The 26,773-nt window shown below is 44.7% G+C and overlaps 1 protein-coding gene across 1 annotated transcript in view; it reads left to right on the top strand.

Annotated features, from left to right (window-relative positions):
* The first annotated feature begins 827 nt into the window (after positions 1–827).
* SHOC2 (SHOC2 leucine rich repeat scaffold protein) overlaps positions 828–26,773 on the top strand; it is a 53,390-nt gene continuing 27,444 nt past the window's right edge. The window contains exons 1-2 of the mRNA XM_088528623.1: positions 828–921; positions 21,744–22,675. Coding sequence (XP_088384749.1) covers positions 21,973–22,675 — 703 coding nt within the window. The 5' untranslated portion in view covers positions 828–921; positions 21,744–21,972. The remainder of the gene's footprint in view (positions 922–21,743; positions 22,676–26,773) is intronic.

The raw sequence follows: 26,773 nt of genomic DNA, 5'->3' as shown, positions 1-26,773 counted from the left end.
ATGTCAATAACGTTAATGAACTGAAAGTAGCCGCGATGGCCTGAAGAACTGTGAAAAGCTGAGGGAAACAGTGGGTACCTAGATGTGATAATGTGGTGTAGGAAACAGCCCCCATAGCTGCTCATGGCTGTGGTGCTGCTGAGCGGGCTGTTGTGCCTTGTAAGCACAAGGTTTTTTTAGCAGGATCCGTCCAGACCTACAGACCAGTTCACCCAGATCAGTGAACAGGCCCCCCTGGGGCCTTAATGTGCCTGAGAAAATTAAAGTTACGTTGCTACTACTGCCGTAAGGGACCCAGGTGGGCTTAGAAGGGGAAATGACTGGAAGCGTGCGGCAGTTCAGCATGACAAATGCTTATTAACAACGATCAGGTATAAAACGCCGTCCTAGAACTGGCTTTCGAATCCCATCTAAGCGTCACTGCGGAGAGTGGCTGCTCTGTGGGAGCAGTTGTCTGCTACCAGCCAGCGCCTCTCCTTGCAGCCCCCAGGGCTCCGTTAACCCTCCTCGCTGTGCCGGGATTTCTGCCCATGCGTCCCCGGGAGGGCAAACCCTGCCCTGAGGCGGGCAGGGCTGGCGGGAGCGCGTTCCCTGCGCGTTCCCTGCGCGTTCCCTGCGCGTTCCCTGCGCGCCCCCCGCGCGCTCCCTGCGCGCCCCCCGCGCCGCCGCCGGGCCCTCGCGCCGCCCCGCCGTCGCCCGTGGTAACAGGAGGGGCGGCCGCTTCCGCCCGAGGCCAAGATGGCGGCGGCGGCAGCGCGCCCCGGAAGCGCTCGGTGCCCCCGCTCGGCGGCGCCCTCCTCCGCGACGCGGCGCGGCGGGCGGGCCGTGGGCGGGGAGCCCCGTGACGGCTCCTGCGCACGGACGGTGGCCGGCAGGGGCGGCGGGCTCGGCGGCGGAGGATGGCGGAGCCCGCGCGGAGCGGTACGCGGCCCGGGCCCGGCGCTGGCGGGGGCGGCGGGAGGAGGCCCGGGGCGGCGGCGGGAGGCGGCGGCGGGCGCCGCGGGCCGGGCGGGCGGGCGCCGCGGGGACGGTGCCGGAGCGGCCTGGGCGGCGGGCGGGACCGCGGCTCGCGCTGCTCGTCCCGCGCCCGCGGCAGCCCCGCGCGGGGGCGAGGCGCCCGCCCGGGCTCCTACCCACCCGCTCCTCCGCTTAGTGCTTTGCACGTGGCAAATGTTTGGTTTCCCACTGCTTATCCCCCCGCTTTTCACCTTCCGACACTGCGTGCTCCTTTATTTATTTATTTGTGTCTCCCCCGACATCGTTGGGTGCTGCTGTTTGTGAAATCCAGGGCGTAAAAGTAGGTGGTGGTCGCATGGAGCCGCGCTGATTTGCAGCCATGTTCCAGGCGTCTGCCGCGGGCGGTCGCGCTGCCGCCGGCCGCGCGGGGAAGCCCCGCGCCTCCATCCCGTGGGATGTTGCCGCGCTGCTGCCCGAGCGCTTGGATTTTAGCAGCCCCTTCTCCTGTGGATTCCTGCGGAGCGATTTTGGGCTCGACTCCTTCGGTTTTGTGTGTGGTTGTTCCCCGCTCTGGCTGCGTAAAATGGAAGGTTATTTTAGTAACTGGGAGGTGGATTCCTCCTCACGCAGGCTGGTGTTTGCAGCCGCCCGGGCTCCCGTACGTGCGCCAGGGCAGGACGCGCACGCCGGGCAGGACTAATTTCATGTGTGGCCTCGTAACAGCGAAGGACGAGCGCAGACAAAGCTCCCCTCGTGCCGCAGCGCTCCGGCGGGTGCCCGGGAGCCCCGAGGAGGACGTGGCCTGACCCTGCGTCCTGCCCTGCTCGTTCGGCCCGTCCCGGCGATGCTGGAGGTGCCCACGGGTTTTCCTCACGGGCGGTAGCCGGGCTGGGGGCACGAGCGGCGCTGCTCCCTCTCCGGCGTGACACGGAGGCGCTGGGAGGGGCGTCCCTTTGTTGTGGTGACACTTGGATCTCGCTGGCGGCTCTGTTGTCCTCTGCCAGCGGGCACCGCCGGGGGACCCTCCGCGGGCCGTGGGCTGTTTTCCTCAGCTGCCCCCGTGGCTCAAACGCAGAATTGAGTTTCTGGGCGTTCGTTCGGCGGCGAGGAAGCCCAGGGGGGTCTGTTGCTGCCGCCGGTGGGTTTCCAGAAAGGAGCGTTTGTGCCGAGGCACCGCGCTGTGGTCCTCGCTTGTCACGGCGAGGCCCGGCCGTCCTCGTGCGGGGCGACAGCCTGCGAGCGGGGCTGCTCGTGTGCCCGTGCGTGGTGATCGTGTCGGGGCTCCTCGTTATGGACGAGCAGGATCAAACCTGATCCCTTCCCGCCGCGGCCAGGGCGATAAGGGGCCGACCTGCGCTGAGGGATTTTGGGTGTTTCTGAGGCGGCCTCGCGGGGAGCTGGGGCAGGCGCTGGAGACGCTGCTTCTCGCTGGTGGCGGCTGCTCCTCGGTGCCCGCAGAAAGGTGGGAACGTGTGCATTTGCAGGGAGGGCGGCGAGCGCGGATCCCGGCCGCCACCGGCTCCCTTTCCACCCCAGGTGCCTCCAGCTCACATTCGTTACTCGGTTATTGTCACATACAGCTTTTTCTGTGGGGTAGCTTGGTGGGAGCTCCTTTAATCAAGCCCCTTCTTGCTCTCTTCCCTGCTTTTGCAAAGCCTCGTGTTTATTTTCCTTGCCTGCAACTCTGCCTCTCGGAGGCGGCGTTTCTGCCTCGATCACGGTGGGTTTGTGCGGGGGTGTGAGCGCCCGGGCTGGGGAAGACACCGTAGTGGAGATTAAACAGCCCCTTGTAGCTAGGTGGTGCAGATAAAAAGAAGCCGTGTTTACCTTAGGACTGTACTGGTTAAGACTGTACTGGCTCACGTATTTCGGCTGCTTGATACAGAAGTTGGAGTATGCGACAAAATGTACTGAGCTAAAACGTAACAGATTGTCTAATGAGGAGGTAAGGTTTGCGGTCTTAGCTGCTGGCCTTAATTTGCTCTTTTATTTTTTTGGGCTGCATTGCTTGGACTTGACCATGTTGTGAAACGCAAATAACGTGCTATTAAATGCGGGCATCCTCCGACAGGAAATTTTGTGCAGCAAAGGCATTTTTGATATAGCAAAAAGCCAAATAATAATCATCTGAAAGGGGATTTTAATTACCAAAAATGTTTTCATTGTAGACCTCTGAGTAATGGATGTGCTTTGTACTGAAATTATGCAGTGTTATTTTTTTACACACACAAAATTCTTTAAGCTTAATTCTGGCCTGTGTAAAGATCATTGCAGTTTAAAAAGTGCTTAATGTGTGTAGTGCTACAGTAGGGAGGAGGGAGCTGTGTTTGAGTACAGTCTGCCATATGACTGTAGTCGGGCTGCTGAGCCTGAGAATCCGTCAAGAGGCTGGGAATTGGTGTAGGTAAATACGATGGTGCGCGGGCAAGGGGCTTCCTTAATGCCCTGGCATGCCTGTGTGCTTGGGTCGTTTACTCGTGTTTTACTGATATATGTTCAATGCCCACGCTGTTTTTGCCTCTTGCTTTCCCTGCGAAGCGGGGGGATGTACATTGGATCTCCGTGTGGACACGGCTCCCCTTTCTGTTATAAAGCCCTTCTGCGAGAGCGGCGTTTTGCGCGGGGCGGAGGGGGCCGCGCGTTACCGCGGCCGGGCGGCTGCCGCTTGCCCAGCTCCGTGTCGGCCCGGGGCTTCGTCCTGTCGCGACAGGGCCGCGCGCTCATCTGGTACCTGCTCTTTGTTTGCATCTTGGGCTGATTCATACTCAAAGCAGCAGACACGGAGCATCCCGAAAGGCTGTTTCCACGGAACCCTGGGGATCCCCTGTGTGCCCGGGCGCCCCGTGTGTCCCGTGTTCGTCCTTTCTGCTGGATTTGTGCGGGGCTGGAGAGGCTGCCACCAGCACAAATAGCCTGTCCCGGTGCTCCCGCCTTTGCGTTATACTGGCTGTATAAATATTGCAGCACAGCTCCCTGCTTTCTCTTGCTGTTCTGACTGCTGGGGTTTAAAATACAGTTTCTGTAGCGTAGATCTTGCTCGTGGCTGGCCCTGCTTTGGAGAGGGGATCTGAAGTGCATCTTTGTTAAACAGTGAAGCCTGTTTGCCATGAGGTGCGATTTTTAACTTAGCCGTGTTCTCGTCTCCCACTCCTTCAGCCTACAGGTTCATACAGGGAATTAGAGGGGGGAAAAAAAAAAAAGCATGAGCATTTTTTTCAGCAACTATTTCTTTATATTTTTGGGGCTGTGAAGCATGTTTGCTTGAGACAGTTCTGCGTGTCTTCCATTTCAAAATCTCCTATAGGTATGTAGGGGAATATTTTATGTGTAAGAAATGGAAAATATGGTGCCACCATTGTTTTGGAGCTGAAATATTTAATGACTTATGACTAACTCTACCAAATGTACTCTGACTTTCCTTTAAAACTATAAATGCAGTGATGTGACTGAAACCAGGCGCTCCTCTTGAGAGCTGGTAACCGATTGCCAGCACCTCTCTGCCATAAGATGCTTTTCAGAGTTGTTCAGCAGCAGCACGTTGGCTGACAACACTTACCTGGCTCTGGCTGATTAGTAGATGCACGATGACTTTTGAAACGTAACATGAAATGCCAGGTTTAAAAGATTTGAATTCATTTAATGTAGTTACAACCTTGTTATTAATGTATTATATATCAAATTTTGGAATGGATAAGGTGTAAAGTCATGTTTGTTTATTTTTTAGTTAAACGTTTATAATCTTAGAGTTCACCTGTCTTAGGTGGCTAACGTTAGTTCATGGAAGCAGCACCAACAGAGCTTTATTAACTCAAATGTATTTTTTTCCACCTGATGTTAGTAGATGGCCGCTCTTCAAAAGAAGTAGTAATTATTCAGGTTAATGGCATGACAAATGACCTTGTTATTAAAGCTACAAAAGCATAATTTTCTGAAACAGTGAATGATAGTATTTCAAGAAACCATAAATTTGCTTTGAGCTTGCATGTGGTCATAGTCCTCTTACTGTTTGCGATGTTGTTCAAAATGCTTATCTTGCAGTATATTACTAAAATACCACATTTTAATGCTTATGTGTATGTTGCAATTTGAGGTGGTGAGGAAACATTTTTATGTCTATCACAAGGAATATGAGGTTAGAGAATGTTAAATGAAAGAGTAGCCATGAAACGCTTGCACTGGAGAAATTTCAGATGTAACATGTTGGTACTGCACAGATGTATGGATTTTAATCATGCCTTGGGTATTAATGGAACTGTTGGGTTTAGTACCTAGAGCAGCTCTGCAAAACCACTGAGGATTTGCCATTGTGTTTAGATGTCTACTTGCAATGTTTCCATTCTAATGGGAATTAACATTAATCCTACTAAATCACTCTTGAAATCGAGCAGTCAAAAAGATCAGTTGATTTTTCACGAGCTTTCACGTTGTGTTGATTAGAGACATAAAATAACACATTTACTTGTGACTATTAATCGTGAAGAGCCACCTTATCAACAGCCCCAGAGACCAAGGCCTGTTACTTATCGTTAGACGAGTCTACATCAGTTGGGCATCTCTCCCTCTTTTCTTTTCCCTTTCCCCTTCTCAGCCATCTAAATCTTGGTAAATAAGGGCTTCTGCTCTCTGTTCCCTCAGTAAAAGGCCCTTATCCTGGGACTGGCAATGATGGCAACCCAGGAAATTGTGGAGTGTGGACTGTCCAGTCTTTTGTGTAATATGATTTTTTTATTGTGTCCTTTTTTTTTTTTTTCCCTCTGATGCTGAAAATTAGGTTGTAATCTGTGTAGTAAAATTAATCATATTTTGGTAGAAAAAAAGTTATTTTCTTAATGGGGGGAGGAGAAAGCATACCTAGAACACACTTTTTTTCCTTCTTTTTTTTTCTTCTTCTTTTTTTTTCAGTAAGTCACTAATTTAAAGGTTGGCATGGTAAAGCAGAGAAGTTCTAAGTAGGTTTGTCAATAAGTGACTGAATCTCTACATACGGTAACTGCAGGTAACCGAGTAAAGAGCAAGTTCAGGTTCTTTACTGAGCTTCAGGCTTTTTTTTTTTCTCTCCATGTAACATGTAATCAAGTCAAATACTGAGGTTTATTCAATTCTCATTTTTTAAAAAAAACCTTCTTTAACCACACCCGCACACATGCGTAAAAACCCAAACACCCACCCCTACTTGTCCGAGGCAAACAACTGAACAATCCTTGTTTTCTTTGCTCTGGGAACTGTTGCATTTCTGAAATTGTAACTGCAGCGTTTTGTGCTTTTTGGACAACCCCCCCCAGCTCGTGTCAGCTGCTGCAGAAAAGCAGAACTGTGACCAAGGATGCCCGTGCAGAGGAGTCTCCTTCAGGTTTCCCTATGCTTTTAAGTTCAGTTTAGAAGTCTTTAGTGACACGCAGGTCACCGCGTGTAGCAGAGAGAACATGACTTCACTGGCAAACTATATGGCTCCTGGAGGCATCAGGTGGCTCCGTATGTAAACAAAAGCCCATAGCAGTCTAAAATAGATGTTCATAAAAATAAACAGTGCAAAAAGCAACCTCCTAAACAAGGAAGTGCAGGGCTACCACAGGATCCATCTATTAGTCCTGCAAAGTGCTGATCGCAGCAGAGTGTGGAGGACTTGTCATGGAAGTGCTCTGACATAGCACTTTAATTACATATATTTATTTTGCTGTCTTTGTGGTAGACAAATGATTGCAAAATCAAAAAGTTGAAAAGTGAGAAAAATCCTAAAAAACTAGCATGTGTTGGCACATTTTCTGTGATTTTCTTATTGAAGGGATGCTTAGCTCAAATGTGCCTGTTAATGTGTTAAATCTATAACAACTGCTTTTCTAGTAGACTGCAAATTCTCATGGCTACTCGTACAGGGTTTGCAAAACATAGAAGTCAGTTTAATTAGAAATATTTTAGAATACTGTCGGGCTGTGTGAATTATACTGAAGATTATTGATAGCTTATGATTTTTCATGAAAGAAGAAATGTGCTAGTATAAACTATGACTGAAGGTACCTGAAAACTTGTGTTTATGCCACAATCGGTGTTCTTCAAGTGCCTCTAACTTAGGCTCACGCACAGGCTGCTCCTTAAGGGAGATTTTGGGCTATCATATATATTTTATTCTCATAGCAGGCTGCTTATTTGCTCTTTTTGAATATTTCCGCAATTGCTTGGCAGCTTTCTCCATAATGTATTGTGTGTGGTGGGCCTAGCTGGGAGAGAAACAAAAGTTTGAGTATTATAACTGCGAGTAATTCTTATAATACATGAGACAACCTGAACTTTTGTCATGTCTTCAGCTTAACCTAAAACGCTGAAAAATAAATGTATCATTAGTCATTACTTGTCCACTCCCTCCTGCAGAAGAAGCCTTCAGAGAACTATTGGTAGTTATTTTTTGCCCATCAGCTGCCTTTTGAAAATGGCTTTTTGCAGTCCGCTCTTTTGCAAAGCTCCACGGCAGATCCGAGCAGATAGCAAGGGCTCAGTTACGTGCTTCGCTGTAACATTATCTGTTTTATTCTTTGTCCAAATGAAGATTCCGTTTATTGAACCAATTAGCTGCTGGGTGAAAGCCAGAACTTTCCCCTGAAATCAGACCTGATGAATAAACCAATCGCACTGGAAGGATTTCCATCCCGCGAGGACGGTGCCGGTGGCTGGCGGCACTCGGCTCTGCTGCCCGGCCCTTTCTGCCCGCTGGCTCCCGCTGCTGCTCTGCTCGGAGAAGGAATCGCCGAGGCTGCTCCTGCATCCTGTGGTAGTGGCAGCCAAAGTGTTCTTCTCAAAACCCAGGCTGTGTAAAAATAAAAGGGAAAGAGGTGAGAATAAGGAACTGCTGCGTTTCGTCCCTAACGGCCGCTTGTGTCTCTCCAACCGTGTGTTTGTCCCTGGCCACGTTCTGCTGCTGAAGCGCTGCAGGAACCCGAGTCGTTTCTAAACTTGCTTTCATGGCACCCATCTGAATCACAAATGGTTAATTCAGAGCTATTAATCTGTCTCTGACTTTTTTTTTTTTTCTGATAGGTGCTGCCTGTTTTCTATTAAAATAGAGCAGCTCGGGCACAGACGTTGTAGGGAAGGTTGTATCTTTTCTAAAGCAGAAATGGGGCTTGGCTGCTGTGCTGTGGGTGCTGTGAGTCGGTGGGTGCTGAACACCCAGCTCTACCACATGCCGGCTGGGCGACCCGCTCCGAGGCTGCGGGAGGGAATTCCAGGCTGGAGCTATGGAGCTCCATGCCCTTTGTAGGCAAGAGAAAGGCAGAACGAGGCAAGTGGTGCCAGACACTTCCTGCTGCAAAACTGCTCTCAAGAATTAAACCCAGCTGGAGTAAGATGTGAGGTGTTTGGCATGGTGCAGCACATGGTATAGTGACAGGAAGCAGTGCTGCCCCTAAGGATCCTGGCCTGTGTGTAACCAGCTTCTTCCATCCTGCCCTTCGTGGTGCAGAATCACTTTCTTTCAAGATGGGTTGGCCCCAGGTGTGACTTAAGATAATTTCCTTGCATAAATGTGTGAATCAGAGAATGTATCCATCATCTTTGCTAAAAATACTAAGAGAGGGTTGGTTCTTAACTTCTTAGTTTCATATAGTTTGAGTTAATGGTGTGTGTAAAATGTGGGTATATGGCTTAGTTTCTTTAGGCAAATGTTTATGCAGCATTTGCATCATGTAAAGTTGCATAATGAGAAATCTGTGTCTGTCACAACTTCCAGTTCTGTGACTTCCAGTGTCTACTAAAACTGCATATATTTATGTGTGTGTATTTATATATTATATATTAATTAAACCTACTTCATGTAAGCAGACAGACTTCTACTGCCATTTATGCACTGCTACTTCTCTTGGGCCAGCTTGTTGCCTGTTTTTGAGGTTTCAAGAATATGTAAAGTGATCGATTCTATACAATTGTAATGAAAAAGAGTATTTGTAGAGCTGCATAGAATCATAGAATCCCTATGGCTGGAAAAGACCTTCAAGACCATTGAGTCCGACCGTAAACCCCTCACCACCCTGCCTGCTAAACCATGTCCCTTGGAGCCTCATCTGCACGTGTCTGCACTGGACATTGCCTACGTCTACACTGCCAGGGCTGGGCACTCCCCCACATCCCTGGGCAGCCCATTCCAAGGCCTCTGCGGAGGAGCCTCTCCGGGAGTGCAAAGTTTGTCAGCCCAAAGCAGGGCAGGGACAGCGGAAGGCCCTGAGGCCAGTGGTAGTTTAAAAATGCTGCTCACTGATCAAAAGTAAATGGCCAGAACTTGATTAACGGTGGGAATGTTCTTTTAAGCCCTGTTTTTGATGGCTCATAAGGTGGCTACTCAGTATGAAGTCTATGTTGACCAATTATAACAATGGTAATTCCAGATTTCCAAAATCTAGGAGTTGTTTGGATTTGCCTTGCTTCCAACTTGCTCATCAGTAGCTGTAGAGCGGTATAAATCCTCATCCCAGCCGCATCCTGCGGGGCTGGTTGTATCATCCATTTTTTCCCATCTAATGTGACCACTTGCACTTTAAATCTGAGAATACTGTTTGGTTTTAATTATTATTAATATGCAGCTTCTAGTACTGCCTCATGTTCGCAGCCTCGTGTAAATAAAATATCCCGGCTTTACAAACAGTGACCATTTGAAATGAGTTTTTCTGACGTGAAAGCTTGAGCATGTGATTGCAGAACAGACTGATTTGATTCTTATAAATCACACTTTTTGTCTGCCTGTGAAGCGTGCTGTCTTACATGAGCTGTTGGAAACCTGTTCCTGAGTAGTTGTACCGTTACCTTTTTATTTATTTTTGTTTTTAAAGCTTATTTCACATGATGGTTTGCAAAGTCCGTGACGTTCCTTGCTGTGTCACTTGCAGTTTTCAAACTTTGGATGACAAGTAGTGGTTCTTGAAGAAACAGTGTGCACTTTATGCAAGTCTTCCGATGTATGGAGTTGTATGTAGAAATAACAATTACAAATTTGAGAACTCGTGAAACTAATATAGACAAAGAAGAGATTTTTAGCTGGAACAACTTCCTTTTTTATTTTTTTTTCTCAACTTGCTTGGCTTTGGTGCTTGTGTACTTACTTATTTTTTCAAGTAAGACTTTAAGACTTCGGCATGCTCATTGTAATAATCTTGTGCTCTGGGAATGCCTGAAGTTTTTCCTTATATTTTTATTTTTTCTTTGCTCTTTAAAAGGAAAATCCAGGTAACGCTCGGTTGATCTGGGGAGATGATCACAGCTTCCACTTTTGTTAGTATTTATGCTGCTTTTGCTATAAAGCCATTTTAGTTTTGAGGACACAAATAGCTAAATTCCAGTTAAAACATAGAACACCTTTACTGTTTTGCATGGCATAAACATGAAAAAGCTTCTGTTTTTACTTCAGCATTGATTGAATGCTGCTTTTTTTTTTTTTTTTTTTTTTTTTTTTTTTTAATCCCTGGGAGTTGTTTCTGTAGTTCAGCACCTGCATTTAGGAACTGTTTGTTGATGTAGGAATCCAGGTCCCTAAAATACTGATCAAATGCCATTATGATTTGCAATTATTTTTTTACTCGGTGGGGAGACCCGTAGGTTTCTGTCTTTTGTCCTGGGAGTCTGTATTCATTGTATATATACATACATAGATATATATATAGTGGATAACTGATTTTCTTGTTGTTGATCTAATGTAGGATTCAAAGTGAAAGTGAAATGGATGTTTTTTCCCCTTGTTTTCTTACAGTCAGTGAATCTATTACAGTCTTGGTGTCATCTGCAGATATCCAAAGTCTGATGTAGAGTCATTTGATCTGTCTCTCTCTCTTTTTTTTTTTTCCTTAAACAAAACCTCAAACCTTTTAAGCATAATTTTAAAACTGCTGATTTTTCGGTTTCACTTCTGCCAAAGTTATATTATGGATATCTTTAATTTCTTCATCTTGCTCTCATTCATCTTGAAAAATGTCATCCACTAAATGGTGAAAGTAAGTTCAATTGCATTTCAGAAGTTTTGATTTCAGTACTTAGATTTTAAGCCTGCGTTTCTATTTTAGCAACGTGTATGAGGGATCAGGGCATCTCCTAGCAGCTTCCTACAAATTACGGGGTTATTGTAAATGAAAGAGAGGAAGTGAACCCACAAAATCATCTCATGAAGATATCACAGTCTTCTGGGGAGAGACTAAGAGCTCTTGAATTACAAGTTTATTAATAAATGTAGAAGACAGCCTGCAGGAACAAGGCTGGTAGTGGTAGGGATCTTCTGGCCTGGATTTAGAGCTAATATTATTTGCCCTGTAAAATAAACTAGAGGTTATTTGTGAGATAACAGAGCAGTGAAAGAATGTGATTTACACAGATCCGATAGGTGAAATGTGTGAGGAGTTAGAGAATGACACAAAAATCGTCAAATGATGGAGGATGCGATGGACAACTCTCTCCCATCCATCCCCCAACCCCTACTACCGCAGGGAAAATTTATCCTTGATAAGCAAGAATGTTTGGTCTAAAATTTCTGCGTATATGTTGCATCTGAATTTGATTCCCATAGGATACTGAGTTAATACAAGTTGATTTTTTTGTATATATCTTCATCTTTTTTATTTAAAACGTACGCTTATATCAATTATACTCTGACAATTGTCAGCATTAGTGTTACTCATTGTATCTGTAAGAATGACAGAGGCTTTTGATTTGGTAGGAATTTCTGTGCTACAGATGGGTGATACGGAGCTTTCTGGACTGTAGCCACTTCTCCACCTTCAGTTAGAAGAATTATGGTTGGAGAGGAGAAGGGAGAAAGGAGGAATCGCTGGGCAGAGAAGCTGCCTGGATTTGCACAAGCCCAAGGTTTGGGGAGCTGGAAGCTGACAGGGAGGGGACGGTTCTGTGGGCCACACATCACCGTCCTTCAGTCCTCTTTATTTATTTATTTATTTCTTAAGAGGTTTATGGGTCTCTCCAATGCTTTTTTATTATTTTATTTATTTTCCTTTCCTTCAGTTTGGGAGCTCTTTTCTCTTTTCCTCCAGTAGTCCTTGTGTCCTCATGGTGCTCTTATGCACTTGCAGTGCCCTGATTTTGGGCATGTTCTGGAGAATTTTGTTGCTCTGAAGACTGTGTAATCCTCCCGGTTGGTTTGTGAGCCTCTGTACCATGCCTGAATGCTCTCTGCACGTGTTGCAGGCAGTTTTTGGATTAAGCTCCTTCTGAGAAGGGCTAATTCTCTCCTAATGTGACTTTCTCCAACTGTGTTGCTGCTAGCACAAGCATCATCCAGGCAGCGAAAATACTCGTCCGCATCCGCCCTATGGTGCTCTGAAGCAGACATGCCAAATGGGTGAATGTCCTGGTCCCGCTCTTCAATAGGGGCAGACAATGCGGGACACGAGGGCCTGGGGAGAAGGGCTGTCCCCGCGCAGGGGGACGCGGCGCGCGGGGCTGGCCCGTCCTCAGCCCCACGTACGTCTGCCTTCCACACGGGCCTCACTCGCTCTGGCGTCCTCTGCTCCTGGCTTCACTGCCGTTGGAAACGTGCTGAGCTAGCGTAAAGGGTGCGTTTCTCTTCATTAGTCACTCATTTTATTATAACTTTTAAGTGCTTGTGAACAGATTGGATGATTCTTGGCTGTACTTGAACACGTACAAATGACATCTGTTTGTTGTCTGTTTTGAAGGGCAGCAAGGTGCGAGAATGTTACTCATTACAACTGTGCGCACAGGAACATTCTCCTGGTCTTATTTTGTCAAAGTGGTGGTATGAGTTTCCATGTTGCACTGAGCTATCCTGCTTTGTTTACTTGTCTTTAAGTTATGAGAAAATAATGAGGCAAAAGGCTTATTATTGGACGACAGCTGTGCCGTATTCAGTCAAGTTTGTGCCTGACTTTTTTTTCTATGACCTTTTTCTGCATAAAACTATTACGTGGTTTTTTCAGTCTTACATTGTTGCTACTATATTGTGTTACAGTACATAAACCTCTCAAGCTAAAGAGTGTATCATGCAGTTGGTTTCTGGCAAGCAAAAGTCATATGTTTTTTCACTATTTCTAGTAAAAATGTCATTGAAGACATTTGTTTCAAAAAAAAAAAATCAGCCTAATCTGAACAGATTTTGAAGAATCTGTTTGGAAAGAATATTGGCGTTTTTTTTTTTTGTTCCCCCCTCCTCTGAAAGAAAACATCTTGTTCCTGTGAAGATACCAAATTTGTCATGCATTTTCCAAACTTGTTATTGTATGTGAAATCATCTTTTAATCAGGCTCCTAGTTAGGAGCAGAATAGTGTTCACACTACTGTTAACTCGTTTATTTGTGGACATTTTTTCCTTGAAAATATTTGGCTGAACACTGCTATATTTCAAACATCTCTTCTTCAGCAGTCCAACCCAAAATATAAAGGTGTAAATCTTGCAAAACTTCTTTTTTTAGTTTGTTTTTATATTTGAGAAGACTAGTAGTTTAGGCTGAACAGCAGACCTCTTGTAGGCTCCGCAGACTTCCAGCTGATGTTTGAAAGGAGTGCTCTGCAAGGCTGTGTTTTTATTTATTTTAACAAGCTAACGTAGAAATGCAAAGATTCATAAAGCAAAAGCTAGGTGACCTAAGGTTTCCTCCTTTCCCTGAGCAACACTAAGTTGACCTGCATTTAATCAGTAAAATCACGTCTGTGCGGTGCGTCTGCGGGGCGGCCGGTGTGCAGGGAGCTCACATTCTAGCTCATTTCCTTGGCCCTGCTGTTGCATCTTGTTCTGGTTTTGCAAATACCCGTGGAAATGGAGTCTCTGCTCAATACTGATGTAGCGCTCCCCTCTCCGAAGCAGCGAGCAGCGTCTTGGGCCGTCTGGACGTCCGTCTGCGTCGCGGCCGGTCTCGCGCCTCGCTGCAGCCCGTTCGTCTCTGCGTCTGGGATGTTGTTTGGGCCCTCTCGTGGGTTCTCGGTGCCCTCGGCCTCCCGTCCGGCTCCTGGTGCAGCTCCTGCCCGCTGCTCCCTGGCCCCTTGGCCGCCGTCTGCTCCGTGGAGAGCGTGGATGGAGGAGGAGGCTCCTCGGGCTCAGAGGAGGCCTGTTGAGCCGCTGCGCGTTGGACTCGCGCTGTGGGAACCCCGTGTATCCAAAGAAGCTGCGTGTGGGAGTTGAGGAGGTGCAGCAGGCTCTGGCTTTATGAAATGCTTCGGGATTGCTAGTCTATGGATTTTTTTCCTGAGTGCCTATAAATTACAGGGCTTTCACGGGGTTTTTAAAGGGGCCTGAAGTGAGTATGTGGTAAAATTCACCGTGACACCAGTGCAACTTCCTAATAGGCTACTTGGAAACAAAATTATACCATGGCTTTATATGAAATCAATGAAAGAATTGCCGTCGACCCGAACAACGTACTGCTTCCAGCAATGCCACAACCAAGCCTTTTAAATCCAGTCCCTGGCCCTTCCCTCTCCTTGCAGCCCCCAAGCCTGAGGGCTGCCCTGCAGCTGCAGGGGAATATTTGGGAATATCTGTCTGGAGAAGTGAAGCCTGCAAAGGTTCAGCGTGATTAAAGCAGCTTTTAGGGCAGGTAGCGCTGACTGCATGTAACTGTGTAAGTGCCACCTCCACCACCTGTAATATGAATCTATTCGCTTAAATAATATTTCTCTGCTTTATGTCATTGTGTTTAAATCTGTCTTGCTCTTGGGAGAAAACATTTGAAAGCTTTGGAAAAGGCTTGGGAGCAATTTTTATCCTGCCTCACCTTATCGTGGTGTGTAATGAGCCCACGTTTCTGTGGTGCCATTAATTTCGCGAGTCCCGGAGGTATTTCTGGGTGGCATTTGCTACTCAAGCTCCATTTCGGTGCTTTTTCCAGCACAGCCCCCTCTGGATAAGGGGGCCCATAGGGCAGGGTGATCCATCCCGTCGCGTTTCAGCAAGTGTTTGCTGGGCAGAGAGAAACGAGAGGGAATTCACGTTCGCTTCCTTGTACTCTTGCTCTGTACATGTGCTAACTTGGCCTGAACCGGTTTGAGCTCAGCAGCTATAATATATTTATCTGAAATGATCGGATTACAAAAATATACAAACAAACCTCCTTCAAAAAATAAGTTGGGCAATAATGGGGGCAAATGTCTGTATATTTTATAAGCAAATTTTATTTAGAATAGTCTAAATTTGCTAAGTTTTGGTTTCCTGTAGCCTTTAATATTTACATACCTAATGTAAAATTTGAATGTGATGATGGTTGTTATGTTTTCTTTGTGAAGAATCTCTTCTAGGGGAGATTTATTTTCTCAGAGAGGTTAGGTGCATAATGTTAATGATTGCTAAAACGGATTAGATTTATAATTGGAAACTTATGTATGTGTGTGTGGCCCTTTATCAGGCAGTTATGTCTTCTAAACATACCTGTATTAGTTGGAAAGTAAATAACTTACAGAAGAGGGCATACACAGTAAGATTTAAACTAGCTGCTTAGTGAGATGGCTAAATCCAAGCTTTTGTCTTCCAACTGATGATCAGGAATTGCAAATCTTAGCTAGAAAAAAAATAACATGGGGAAGATACTGGGTACAAACAGCTCTATACTGTGGCATAGGCGCTTTACATCATATATGTTCTAGAAAATACCCCTTCCTCTTTTCTTGCTGTTGACACTTCTGGTAGGAGCAAGCTTTAAATTGGTTTTCAGAACTCTTAGCAGAGTAACCTGTGCAGAGGGATCTTGTGATTTACATTAATTATGGCCTGAAAATTCAAGGGGCAGAAAGTCATCCAGCACCGGACGTTGTGGAACGGGTTAAGATTATTACATAAAAGCATCTTGAAGATGACAAAGAAACTTAGTGGGTCAAATTTAGAGACAAACAAATAAGGAGGTATACTACCATAAATAAATATTTGTAAGTATACAAAGTAAGTGTACAAATAAGTATTTGTAAGTATTTGCTAGATAGTTTTCTGTTGCTGGTAGAAACTAGGCTAGGATGCTACCTTAGGTATTAATAGAGCAATGTTTTATTTAGTTGAATTGGGATTTAGCATGTGGTTAGTTCCTATTTTGGTAGGCTCAGCGTAACCAGTAGTTAGTAAATACAGGCCCTGTTGCTGCTTTGTGTGTTCACTTTCTCTACTCCCCCTCATTCTCTTTTCATCTCCTCTTTGGTTGCTTTGGTTTTGATGGGTTGTTTTTAATTGCTGAGAGCAAACGATGACCAAGAGCAGAGTATTTGGTTGTGGTTGAAGACCTCGCGTCCTCCCGCGTTGCAGCCCTGCGCGAGCCCAGTGGTGTTTGGTAGAGGGTCCGCAGCACAACGGGGCGATGGGTTTGCTGCCCCTCAAGGGAGCGTCACGGGGGCGGCCGTGGGTGCTCCAAGGGGTGAGGGGGAAGTCTCCTTTGCTGCAGGAAGAAGGAGCTTTGGCTGCAGCAAGATCCTCGATCAAAGGAGGGGAATAGGGAGGTTGTACCGCTTGTTCTGCTGGAAGGCAGTTTGCTGTAGATGCGGAATTTGTGTATTAACAAAAATAAGGTAACGGATAAAGGAAATGCTTTTTTTCTTGTTCCTAAATGTAGCTGAGGCCTAATCTCCACTAATGGAATTTGTGCCTATTTGGACTTTCCTAAACCAAACCATCTTTTTGGGGTAACATTTTTTTAGATGTCTCTAGTTATTGAGACCTGTGCTAGGGCAGAGAAAATTTGTCTGGCAAGTTAGGAGTTTTGAATTTCCTGTATTACACAGGACTGCACTGCCTGCTGGCACTAGCAGCTGCCTTGGAAGTGAAGACACCCAGCCCAAACGGTACTTGCACGGGACCACCGTGCAGGTAGCAGGACTCCTGCTGCTTTCTCTTAGAACCTGTTTCTACAAAAACCAGAAATGGCATTTTGTAATTTGGCCAACAAATGTTTTTTTTAACATTAAAAGACAACAAAAGAAATCCCCCAAATGCTTCATGCATCTAAAATGCGTTATGGTCTGTGTATGTTTTTGTACTTCATGGTCAGTCAGGGTTATATGATGCTAGATGAGTTCACGAGGGCACAAAAAGACTATTCCTACCCCTTTAAGGACTTAAAACCTAGGTGACTTTCTGTTTACTAGCGTGTAACCTTTTTGTCCTGGCAGATTTGGGCTTTGGTATGTGACATGGTGTGCGGTGCAAGTGAGGACTCCCAGCAAGCGCCAGATCTGACAGCCCGTGAAGGAAGAGACAAGTTCTGGAGCTCAGTTAGTGACAGGAACATCTGTGTAACCGAGGGCTGGTGCAGGGAGCTGGGGCAGGGTGTGCTCTGGGATAGGGCTGCTTTTGAAGTACAAAGTGACCAGCCTACAAACACCTCTTGAAATTGATGGGCTTATTTGTAGTAAGTTTTGCTTTAATTGCGCGTACGTTTATGCAATCGCAATTACAGGGTCGTCTACAAATTTCAGAACCTACAAGTTAAACATGTGCAAGCTTCATAATGGTGTATTTTTCAGTGCCCTTTTCCTGTGCAGCCCTTCTGTCTGCCTCCTGGTTTTGCTTCAGTGCGAGATCAGGTTGTACTTGGCTGTTCTGCATCCTTGGGAGTCGCAGGAGGCCGGGGAACAGCCTTGGCCGCCGTCCTTGGCAGATGAAGACACCGAAAGGGGCTGCCGCGGTCCCTGCACCGGCGCTGGGAGCCATCGCCGCGTTGTGCCGCTGCCAGTCCTCTCCCCGGAAAAATACAGCATCCTTCTTCCCAAAGAAGGAAAAAAAAGCAGCTAGCTGGCACGATTCAGGAGCGCTGCATTTATCGGCATAGATGAGGCTACGTTTTTGATCTCTGGCTCTGTGATGGCGAGTTATTCCCCTGCTGTCTCCACACCTTTCCCGTGCGGTTTTGCGTTTGAAGGAGCAATGCGACCACTTGGCGACTGATTCAGCAGTTTGTTGCCAGCTGGGCCGGTGGTGGCTGCAGGGGCAGGAGCTCAAATGCACTTAGGCAGATGCAAACTCAGTAGGTCAGATGTTTGAAGCTGCTAAATCGTGGGTGAGAATTTGCTTTGTTTGCAAGTGACTAGTTGACTTAAGCTTTTTGGGGTTTTGAAATGAAAGTAGTGGCAATCATTTTTTCTGCTTATGTGGTATTGCTAATGTAAAGTCTTTGCAGCCGCTTTGGCTAAGCTTGAAATCTCATCTGCTGCTTATTGACGTGTTCTAGGTTGTGGTGTAGTGGAATATTTTTGATATATCCCGTGGAATTCCCTGTAAATGGTAAGTTCTTTTGAGAAGGTGTTTTTTTAATCTGCTATTTGTTTGTGAACGGGGTCACTGAAACTACTAGCGAGCATTTGAACTCTGTCTTGTCACTAAAACCTGCTTGAGTCGGACTAATTAGAATTCACTAGATCAGAAGTTCCACCTAGAAATGCTTTTCTTTTTTCCTATGTAGTTTACTTATTCTGGAGTGTCATGTATGAGCTGATTTCCTCCTGTTTCTTTGGACATGTTTAATATTCTGAATGATGCTCTGCTATCATTTGGTTTCAAGAGTCCAAGCCATGATGTGTGCCCTATTGGGTTAAGTTTTGTGCAGAAATAGAATAAAGAGAAAAATCATTCCTATTCCGTGATACAAAATTACTCATATAATGAAGTATTACTCTTTTCTGTACTGGCTTATAGGCTTGCTGCTCCATGAAAGAGGAACTTCTATTTCATTTTAGTGCATTAAGCTTTAGTGCAAATGATGCCTTGTATTTTGAACATTGTGAGCGTGTGGTATCCTTAGGTTTGGAAGTGTCTGTCCAGGGAACTGCGCCACAGGAACAGGTGGATGTTAAGCAGAGCTGTAAAGGGGGGATCTTTTGTGAGAGGCCCTGTGGTGATTTTCCCTCTGCAGCAAGGACTGCTGTTGGTTACCCTTGTTATCAAAAAAGGGGTTGTTTAAGGGCTGGGGAACCTGGTGCAGTTGGGCACGGTGGCCTCGCCGTCCCGCTTGTCCCTCGTGTGGCTTCTGCCAGCGCCCCGGCACTGGGGGGCTGCTCGGGAGCTGCCTGTGGCTTCAGCTCTAGGATACCCACCCGGCCCCTATCTGGGAGTTAAAACATCCTTTAAAAAACCAAATACCTCTTCACTGAGAGGTCAAATTCTTCTCCGTGTGCCTCAATTCCCCCCCAGCCCCGCGCTCGGCTTTCGCGATGAGTGAATACAGCCTGTTGGACACTGCAAAGCCCAAGAAGTTACCAAGATGTCTGCAGTGACTTCTGAGTCAGCTTGTGCCTTGAAATACTTTGTCAGAAACAGAAAAAACTCTTTTTTTTTTTTTTTTTTTTTTTTAAACCTCCTCCACATAAAGCCATCTTTAAAAGATGTATTTGAGGGAAAGTCTTTGAACTTTTTACTGAGCTGTGAGGCAATAGTGGTAATGCCAACTGATTTTTTTCGTTGTAAAGTTACTTTATTGCAGTGGGTAGGATACAGTTAAGTCTTTTGCAGCCTTCCTTGTGTAGAAATTGGGTGAAATCCTTTATCTCAAGGCTCATATTGTATTAGATAATGAGCACAAAATATGAGTATTCATGTGACCAAGATGCAGGTGATTAGTTTCATATTATTCCTAGAATTGCAGACATTATTGTTCCTACTTTGTCAAGTTTTTAATCAAGTAATTACTACATAGATATCTTGGGCCATATTGCTCAGAGTAAGAGAAATCTCTGTTCAATTACTCGTGCATATTAAAATAATGAGCAAAAAAATGCAAGATTGATATGTTAATATTTTTCAAGCAGTGAAAGAAGTGATACAGTTTAGCTTGATTTTTTTTTCTCAAATTTCCCCAGTTACAATTGACAGAAACAAATAAAAAACCCTTGGTTACCCTCACCAACCATAGAAATAAGTGAAAGAAAATTCTTGATGCTGCTAATTTACAGCTATTTAAAAGTTTTACTTAAAATATATTCAGAACAGGAAAGATTTGTTTTCCTTAACTTTTCTAGGACTTTCTTTTTTCCTTTATACACTGCACCAAGCAAGAGTCTTGTTTGGTTTTCCAAGTCCTCCAGCATATAATAGCTAAATGTTTTTATGTCAATTAATATTACCAGGAAGTCAGTTTGAGCAGCATTGGAAAATGGAAGTAGTTGGCAGAACTGGGTAATTTCACTGAATTTCCTTTTGCTAAAAATATCTCTAAAAGAAGCTCTCCTTTTGAGATACAATGAGGGCCTGTTTGAGTAAAGTTTAGAATTGATGGTGACTCTTGTCCTTTAATCAAAAGGGCTTGAAAAATATGAATAACCTTTTGAAAAACACTCGGCTTCCTCTGTAGTATATGTAGTTACGCTCATGTTCTCCAAAAGTTTTCAGAAGCGTATGGGAATAACAGCGTCAGCTTGAAAGATCCGCCGTGGAAAGCCAAGTTCTCTAGAAGTGTAGGGTATAGTCACATTTATCCTGTACGTAAATATGCTGAAATAATTTTAGACGGCCGCAATGCCGCGTGCTGCACGTTGCGAAATGGTCGCAGCGTTGCTGGAGGTTTGCGAGCCTGCAGGATGCTGAAAGCTCCCGGGTGTTTCAGCAGATGAAGTTACGTGAAGGGGAGCGTGCGGAGGGAGCTGTGCGGCTAAGGGTGCTGCGCCCTGGGCTTTGCTAAAAGGAGCTCGTTTCTCCTGCTCTTGGCTTCCATGAGGATATGAAATATTATTTCACTCATCTTGACTGGCAGCTCCATGAGCTGCGGCGGGAGGTAGAGCCTCCTGCGGGGGCTTTAAAGGGTTTTCTTCATAGCTCTTTAGCTGGGTGCTTTTCTTAAGTGCAGGTGATATTTTTGTCATTGGTGAATGCTACATAATGAACAAAAAATTGATTTTAGGCTGAAAGGTAGACTGACTTGGGAACACAAAATTACTATTGCCGTTAATTAACCATTTATTTTCTTCCACAAAAATGCATTCACAGACCTCTGTAGAGTATCCCGCCTCAGGAGGTACTTACATGTTTCATGGGTTTTGAGTTAAAACAGGAATCAAAACTGACTTACTGAGAGAGTAGAAAGTAGGTTCTATCCCATCCCTTAAGTAATTAGTGTGCGTCATATTCATTGGAGAAGGGCTCAAGATACTGTTTGCTTTTAAGATAAGTTATATCCTACTCTCATGAAGAATTCCTTCCTACTTTTGCTTGTCTTGAAGCATTAAGTATTATATTCCTTCTGAGCTTTCAGCTGACTTTTTGATAGGATTATCCAGAAAATTAACTACTGCGAAGTTTTCGAGTTCTTTGTGTTTGCGTGTGCCCGTGCAAGCCGGGTGAGCGTGGGCAGCGTTCTGCCTCGTGTCCAAGGTGGGGAACGGTGATTCAGAGTAGGTCAGAAGAGAGACCTTGCGTGACGCGTTCGGGTTGCAGTCCCGAGCATTATGTCACTGTAGATGGAACCGAGCATCTTTGGTGCCAAAAGAATGAGGCCCTACAGGTTTGTGTAAAGAAACAGGCACTTGAAATTGTAGCCGATCCCTCTGACTGATGAGGCGTGGAGGGGAGAGAGTGTTTCTGTTCATGCCCAGGCTGTTATACAAAGACACAGCTGACACCTAAGACTACTGACCAAGTGTACTCATGAAGACAATACTATGTTTCAGAATTGTATTTTTTTTCTTTCCTTGTGGACACTAGTTAGTGTAGCTTCTTTACGAGGGTGGATCTTCTGAGCAATGCGCATAGTATTTTTGCACTTGCTCTGGGTTTTGGCATTTGGAGACAGCAAGCAGAGGCTTGATGTAGAAGCATTCAACGTTGAATTGCAAGGGACGTTTTATATTTACACTAACTTTGGCTTCTTTTCTCTCCTGTGTTACAGCAATACTAATATGGAGCGTTTGACCTTCTAATCTCCACTAGCTGAATCTTCTGATATCAGGATTAGGAAAGAGTGCCTTCAGAACCACCATGTAGCAAACGGGGATCGCAGCTGCGACGCTCCTCCCTTGCCTCACACTCGCGTGTTGTAAGGATCCTTGTAGCCCCGGCAGCGAATCGTCAGCGTCGGAAACGGATTTCATGTGGTGCTTGCTAAACACTGAGTCACCATGAGTAGTAATCTAGGAAAAGAAAAAGACTGTAAGGAGAAGGATCCAAAAGTCCCATCATCAAAAGAAAGGGAGAAGGAGGCCAAAGCCTCTGGAGGATTTGGGAAGGAGGGCAAAGAAAAGGAGCCTAAGACCAAAGGGAAAGATGCCAAAGATGGAAAGAAGGACTCCAGTAGCACGCAGCCTGGGGTGGCCTTTTCAGTGGACAATACGATAAAACGACCTAACCCAGCCACAGGTACCCGCAAAAAATCCAGCAATGCTGAAGTGATCAAAGAGCTAAATAAATGCCGGGAAGAGAATTCCATGCGCTTGGACTTGTCCAAGAGGTCGATACACATGCTTCCGTCAGCCGTCAAGGAGTTAACGCAATTAACGGAACTTTATTTATACAGTAACAAACTGCAGTCTCTCCCGGCAGAGGTGGGCTGCCTTGTGAACCTGGTGACACTGGCCCTGAGCGAAAACTCGCTCACCAGTTTGCCTGACTCTCTCGATAACTTGAAGAAACTGCGCATGCTTGACCTCCGGCACAACAAACTGCGCGAAATCCCCTCCGTCGTCTACCGGCTACACTCGCTCGCCACGCTTTACCTACGCTTTAATCGTATAACTACTGTGGAAAAGGATATCAAAAACTTGTCAAAACTCACCATGCTTAGCATACGGGAGAACAAAATCAAGCAACTACCTGCTGAAATTGGTAAGCAATTATGCGGATGGAGATGTTGCTTTTTTGGCTTAAGTTCCCTTTGCAATGTGGTTAAGCACGCATAAACTGCTACTTCTTGAGGTGCCTTTTTGCATTTAAAATTTGCATAAGATTATACCCTTGATCATTCTGTTGCAATGTTAGCTTATACTGAGAGTGATCGATACCATGCATATATTTCTTAAACAAAACCCCTTTTCTCTTCATCTGTTATCTAAAAAATCGACTGTAACTTTTATCATGTTTGCCTTGTTCTGTCACATGTCATGTCTTCAGATCCCAAATACTTTTAAAGAACAAAGATTTTATTTTAAGAATTCTTTATAAATCACTTATGAACTGCTGTAAATTATTAAAAGTTATAAACACATTGTGGGCATGAGTAATATGTTAGAGGGGTATGACCATAGAAGGAGAAGAGGTAAACTCGGTGCTGTGGTCCTGAGTAAGCTGTTGGAAGCCAAAACAGTTGATAATGTAGGTTAATGATTCATGAAAGCGACTACCTTTTATAAGTCATGAATATATTATGTTAACACAGGGAATCTGAATATGAAGTGACCAAATGTTGTATGTATTGTTGATGATTTTTATTTTTTTTAAGGAATTATATATTTTTCCCTCCAAAAAAATTGCAAAATTTTGACAGGTAAATGTGAAATAGTATAAAAGTTGCTTACTGATTTAAGCAGTTTATTATAGAAAATGTGCTAGAATAGCTGGGTACCCAAAGATGCATCAAAGGGGTCCTGGTGCATGAAAACATCTCCTTGTTAGCCTGCTCCCATGCCCTATCCCAGTACTAGTTATGTGCCTCATTAAAAGGAGATGGTATCGCAAACGTTTCTTCTGTCTCCAGATTTTCCAATAAAAGCATGGCCTAGTGCTCCTATGGGGAGGAAGAATGTTCATGCATTAAGAAACTGAAGTGTGTTTGTATGGGGGAAAAACCTTGCAAAAGATGTTTAGTCCATGCTGCACTGCTAGCGGTAATTCCTGTGTCCTATTTTTGACACTTGGTGTGGGATATTGTTTTTGTACCCTTGCATGGCTAGGGTAAGCATCACTGAAATTCGTCCTTTGTTCAGTAATTTTTGCAAAGTTTCGTAAATGCTCGTTTGCATCCCTTGCTGATCTTTTACACCAGTGGTGCTCCTGCGTCTTGATATATGAAAGAGATAAGATAGCGTGTTCTTGATGTCAGGAAATCCTGGGGCCTTTTTAAACTGCAAGTGCAGTTACCAGCAGCGTCCAGCCCAGGCGGCAGCTTCTGCGGGAGAGCAGGCGCTGCAGAAATGTAAGGAATAAGAAGTCTGTAGTCTTGGTCTTTGGTTCCCTGCAGGCGTATTTGTAACATGCTCTCTCATAGCCCCAGAAACACTTTTTTTTTTTTCTCTAGGCAAGAAGGCAAGATTTAAATAGTTATCTTGGTATGTCTTCTGATTTAAAAAAAAAAAAAAAAAAAAAAGATTTTCTAGTTGGCACTAGCATCTCAGCCATCCTGGGAATTTCCCCAGGGAGAACTAAGGAATTGTAAGTTTGACCTGTTATTTTGGCATTTCAGTTTAAATCTTACAGTCTCTCAGAATCCTTCCCTGATCAGAGAATCACTCGGGAAAGCGTGGGGCTGGCATTTGCAACAACAAAAAAACTATCCCGAGTGTTTCTAGCTGTGTGAAAAAATCACTGATGCAGCCAGTTGAGTTGCATTATAGGTTGCTGTGAGTACTTTACCTGGGTCTGTTTTGTGGCTCAGATATTAAATATAATCTAGCAAAGAGTCAGACTCTAAAGTTCAGCTGGGGATAAATTCATCTGCATAAATTCAAATTAGCGCTGGTGTGTGGGGGGGGAAAAAAACCTGCAGTGAGATGTTGTGTTCCAGCGTTCGGTGTTGCCCTTGAAAACCTTTTTGCAGGTGTGTTTGATTCTGCAGACTTTCTCTGTCTTGGCGCATTAGATCTCTTGGAGTAACTTTTTCTCACCTATTTGTGTGCTGAATTCTTATATTTAAGCTTCCATTCAAATACATGATTTCTTTATGTGCTGATTGCAAATATTCCTGAAATAAATTTTATGTAATTGTTTTATGTAGAAATAGCAGATACCTGTATTGCTTCCACCTTTCCTATTGCAGCTCATTTTTGCTATTATTATTACTGCTTGTTGTGATACGCATCCTGGCAGTATTTTTAGCTCTTTATTAAACCCTAGTTTGAGGACGGTAAGTGATTCACTTCTGTCTCTGCATCCAAAAGTTAGTTGGGCCTTTATTTGTGTTGTGCTAATGACTTTGTTTCTTGGTCCATAGACGGCACCTCTTGCTGTACTCATTTTGCAGGCACAAAAGCAAAAAGACTGTCACCCTCCTGAAGAATTTCAAAGGGGTTTTGCTGTGTTTAACAGCATGCTTTTTAAATGCAAAGTGAAATTCTTTGAGTAGGTTGCTTTCAAATGAATCGATTTGAAAAGTTAGTTTACTTAAAGCATTTCTAAGTTTAATTAACATGTAATTTTACCCCGCCAAAACATGCAAAGCAGGTATTTGAAAAGCTTTTTTTCACATAGTAAAAACAGACAAGTTGGTTTCACTTTTGTAATTGATTTCTACTCCTTTTCATGTGTCTGTGTTCTAGCACAAAAACGGCCTGTTTGAGGTGGAAGAACAGCTGAGAAATGAAACTGCTGAGAAAAGTAGTTTTTACTTTCCAAAGGATTTTTTGTCTGTTTCTTTAAACATTTGTTATATCTCTGTTTTGCATGCGTGTGGTTTTAAAAGAAGTCTTTTAAGTCAGAATGATTTAAATCCCTTTTTTCATTTATAATACGGATCCTAAATACTATATACAAAACTGAACCTAAAAGTAAACAGTCAAGTATTATCAGCTTGTAAATAACAAAGTTTTGTTGCTGTGAAGCAGGAAGTAGAATGAGGCCATTATCTTTTATAAAGCAACATCATGTGGAGCGTTTCAGATGCTACTTTAAAAAACAGCCTGTTGTTCTGTGGCCCAAGGCTCACGTAGCTTATGGTAAGTTCTAGGGTGCTGCTCTTTTTTAAAAAACTCAAAGCTGATGTAACCTACTGACATTTTTTTATTTTTTCTTTCCAACAAGGAAAAGTCTTCGAGCTTTTAACTCTGACTGGTCATTTAGCTGTTCTGGAAACTGTGCTAAAAACCCTTGGTTTTAATTACTTTTGGTAGCAGACCTGCTACAAAAAGTTGCCTTGGCCAAAAAGAGAAGCTTCAGCTTGAGAGCTGGGATGTTGCTACGGCTCCTTAGCGAGGAGGAGGAGGAGGACAAACACCCTTCCAAGATCTGGGATCGAGTGTGACGCAATTAAAGTTTAATTAGCAGCTCTTGCCCTGCTGCAAGAGAGTTGGTGATGGCTGTCGCTCCTGCTGAGCACGGAATATCACTCTTGTGTACAATGATGAAAGATTTTCCATGAGAAGAACTTCAGACGCTTGCTGCCTTAAAATAGTCTCCTGCTTTGCAAGCAGTCATCCCATATAATTATTTTTCTAAAAATTATTTAGTCTGCAGCATTATCAAAAATATTTATTTTCCTTCTCCTTTCATTGAAAGGAATTGATATTAGACCCTAGGGTGTAAGTGCTCTGGTATTTGAGATCTTTCTTCCAACATTCAATACATTTACGGTCAGTTTATTTTTATGCCAGTGACGTTGCTTTGTTCTTAGATAAAGTGATTTTCCTCTCTCAACATTTGCTCTCCTGCTGTATCTGCAAACAGCAATTACATCTTTTCTTAGCCATTACTTAGACTGGAATATTTAATCCTCTGTGAAATCTCCGTTCCTTCAGTCGCCCCCACACCTATTTCCTGCATCTCCGTTAATGTTTCGGCGGCTGAGCGTGCAGGGCTGCCTTGCAGGAGCTTTTCCAGGTGAGTGTTTCCCTGTTGGTGCCGGAGGTGCCTCTGGCAACGCGGGCTGAGGATCCCGTGGCTGCATCAGGCTGGCGCTGCAGGAATATCCCTGCAGTCCTCTCAACACCCGCACCTTGTCCTCTCTGCTCTCCTCCTGTGACCAGCCCTGAGACCTTGCTGGAAACATAAACTTTA

The sequence above is a fragment of the Tinamus guttatus genome, unplaced genomic scaffold, assembly GCF_059628265.1.
Source record: "Tinamus guttatus ecotype Peru unplaced genomic scaffold, ASM5962826v1 Tinamus_guttatus_pri_ptg000314l, whole genome shotgun sequence".
Classification (NCBI taxonomy): Eukaryota; Metazoa; Chordata; class Aves; order Tinamiformes; family Tinamidae; genus Tinamus; species Tinamus guttatus.
This window is presented reverse-complemented; position numbering and strand designations above follow the sequence as displayed.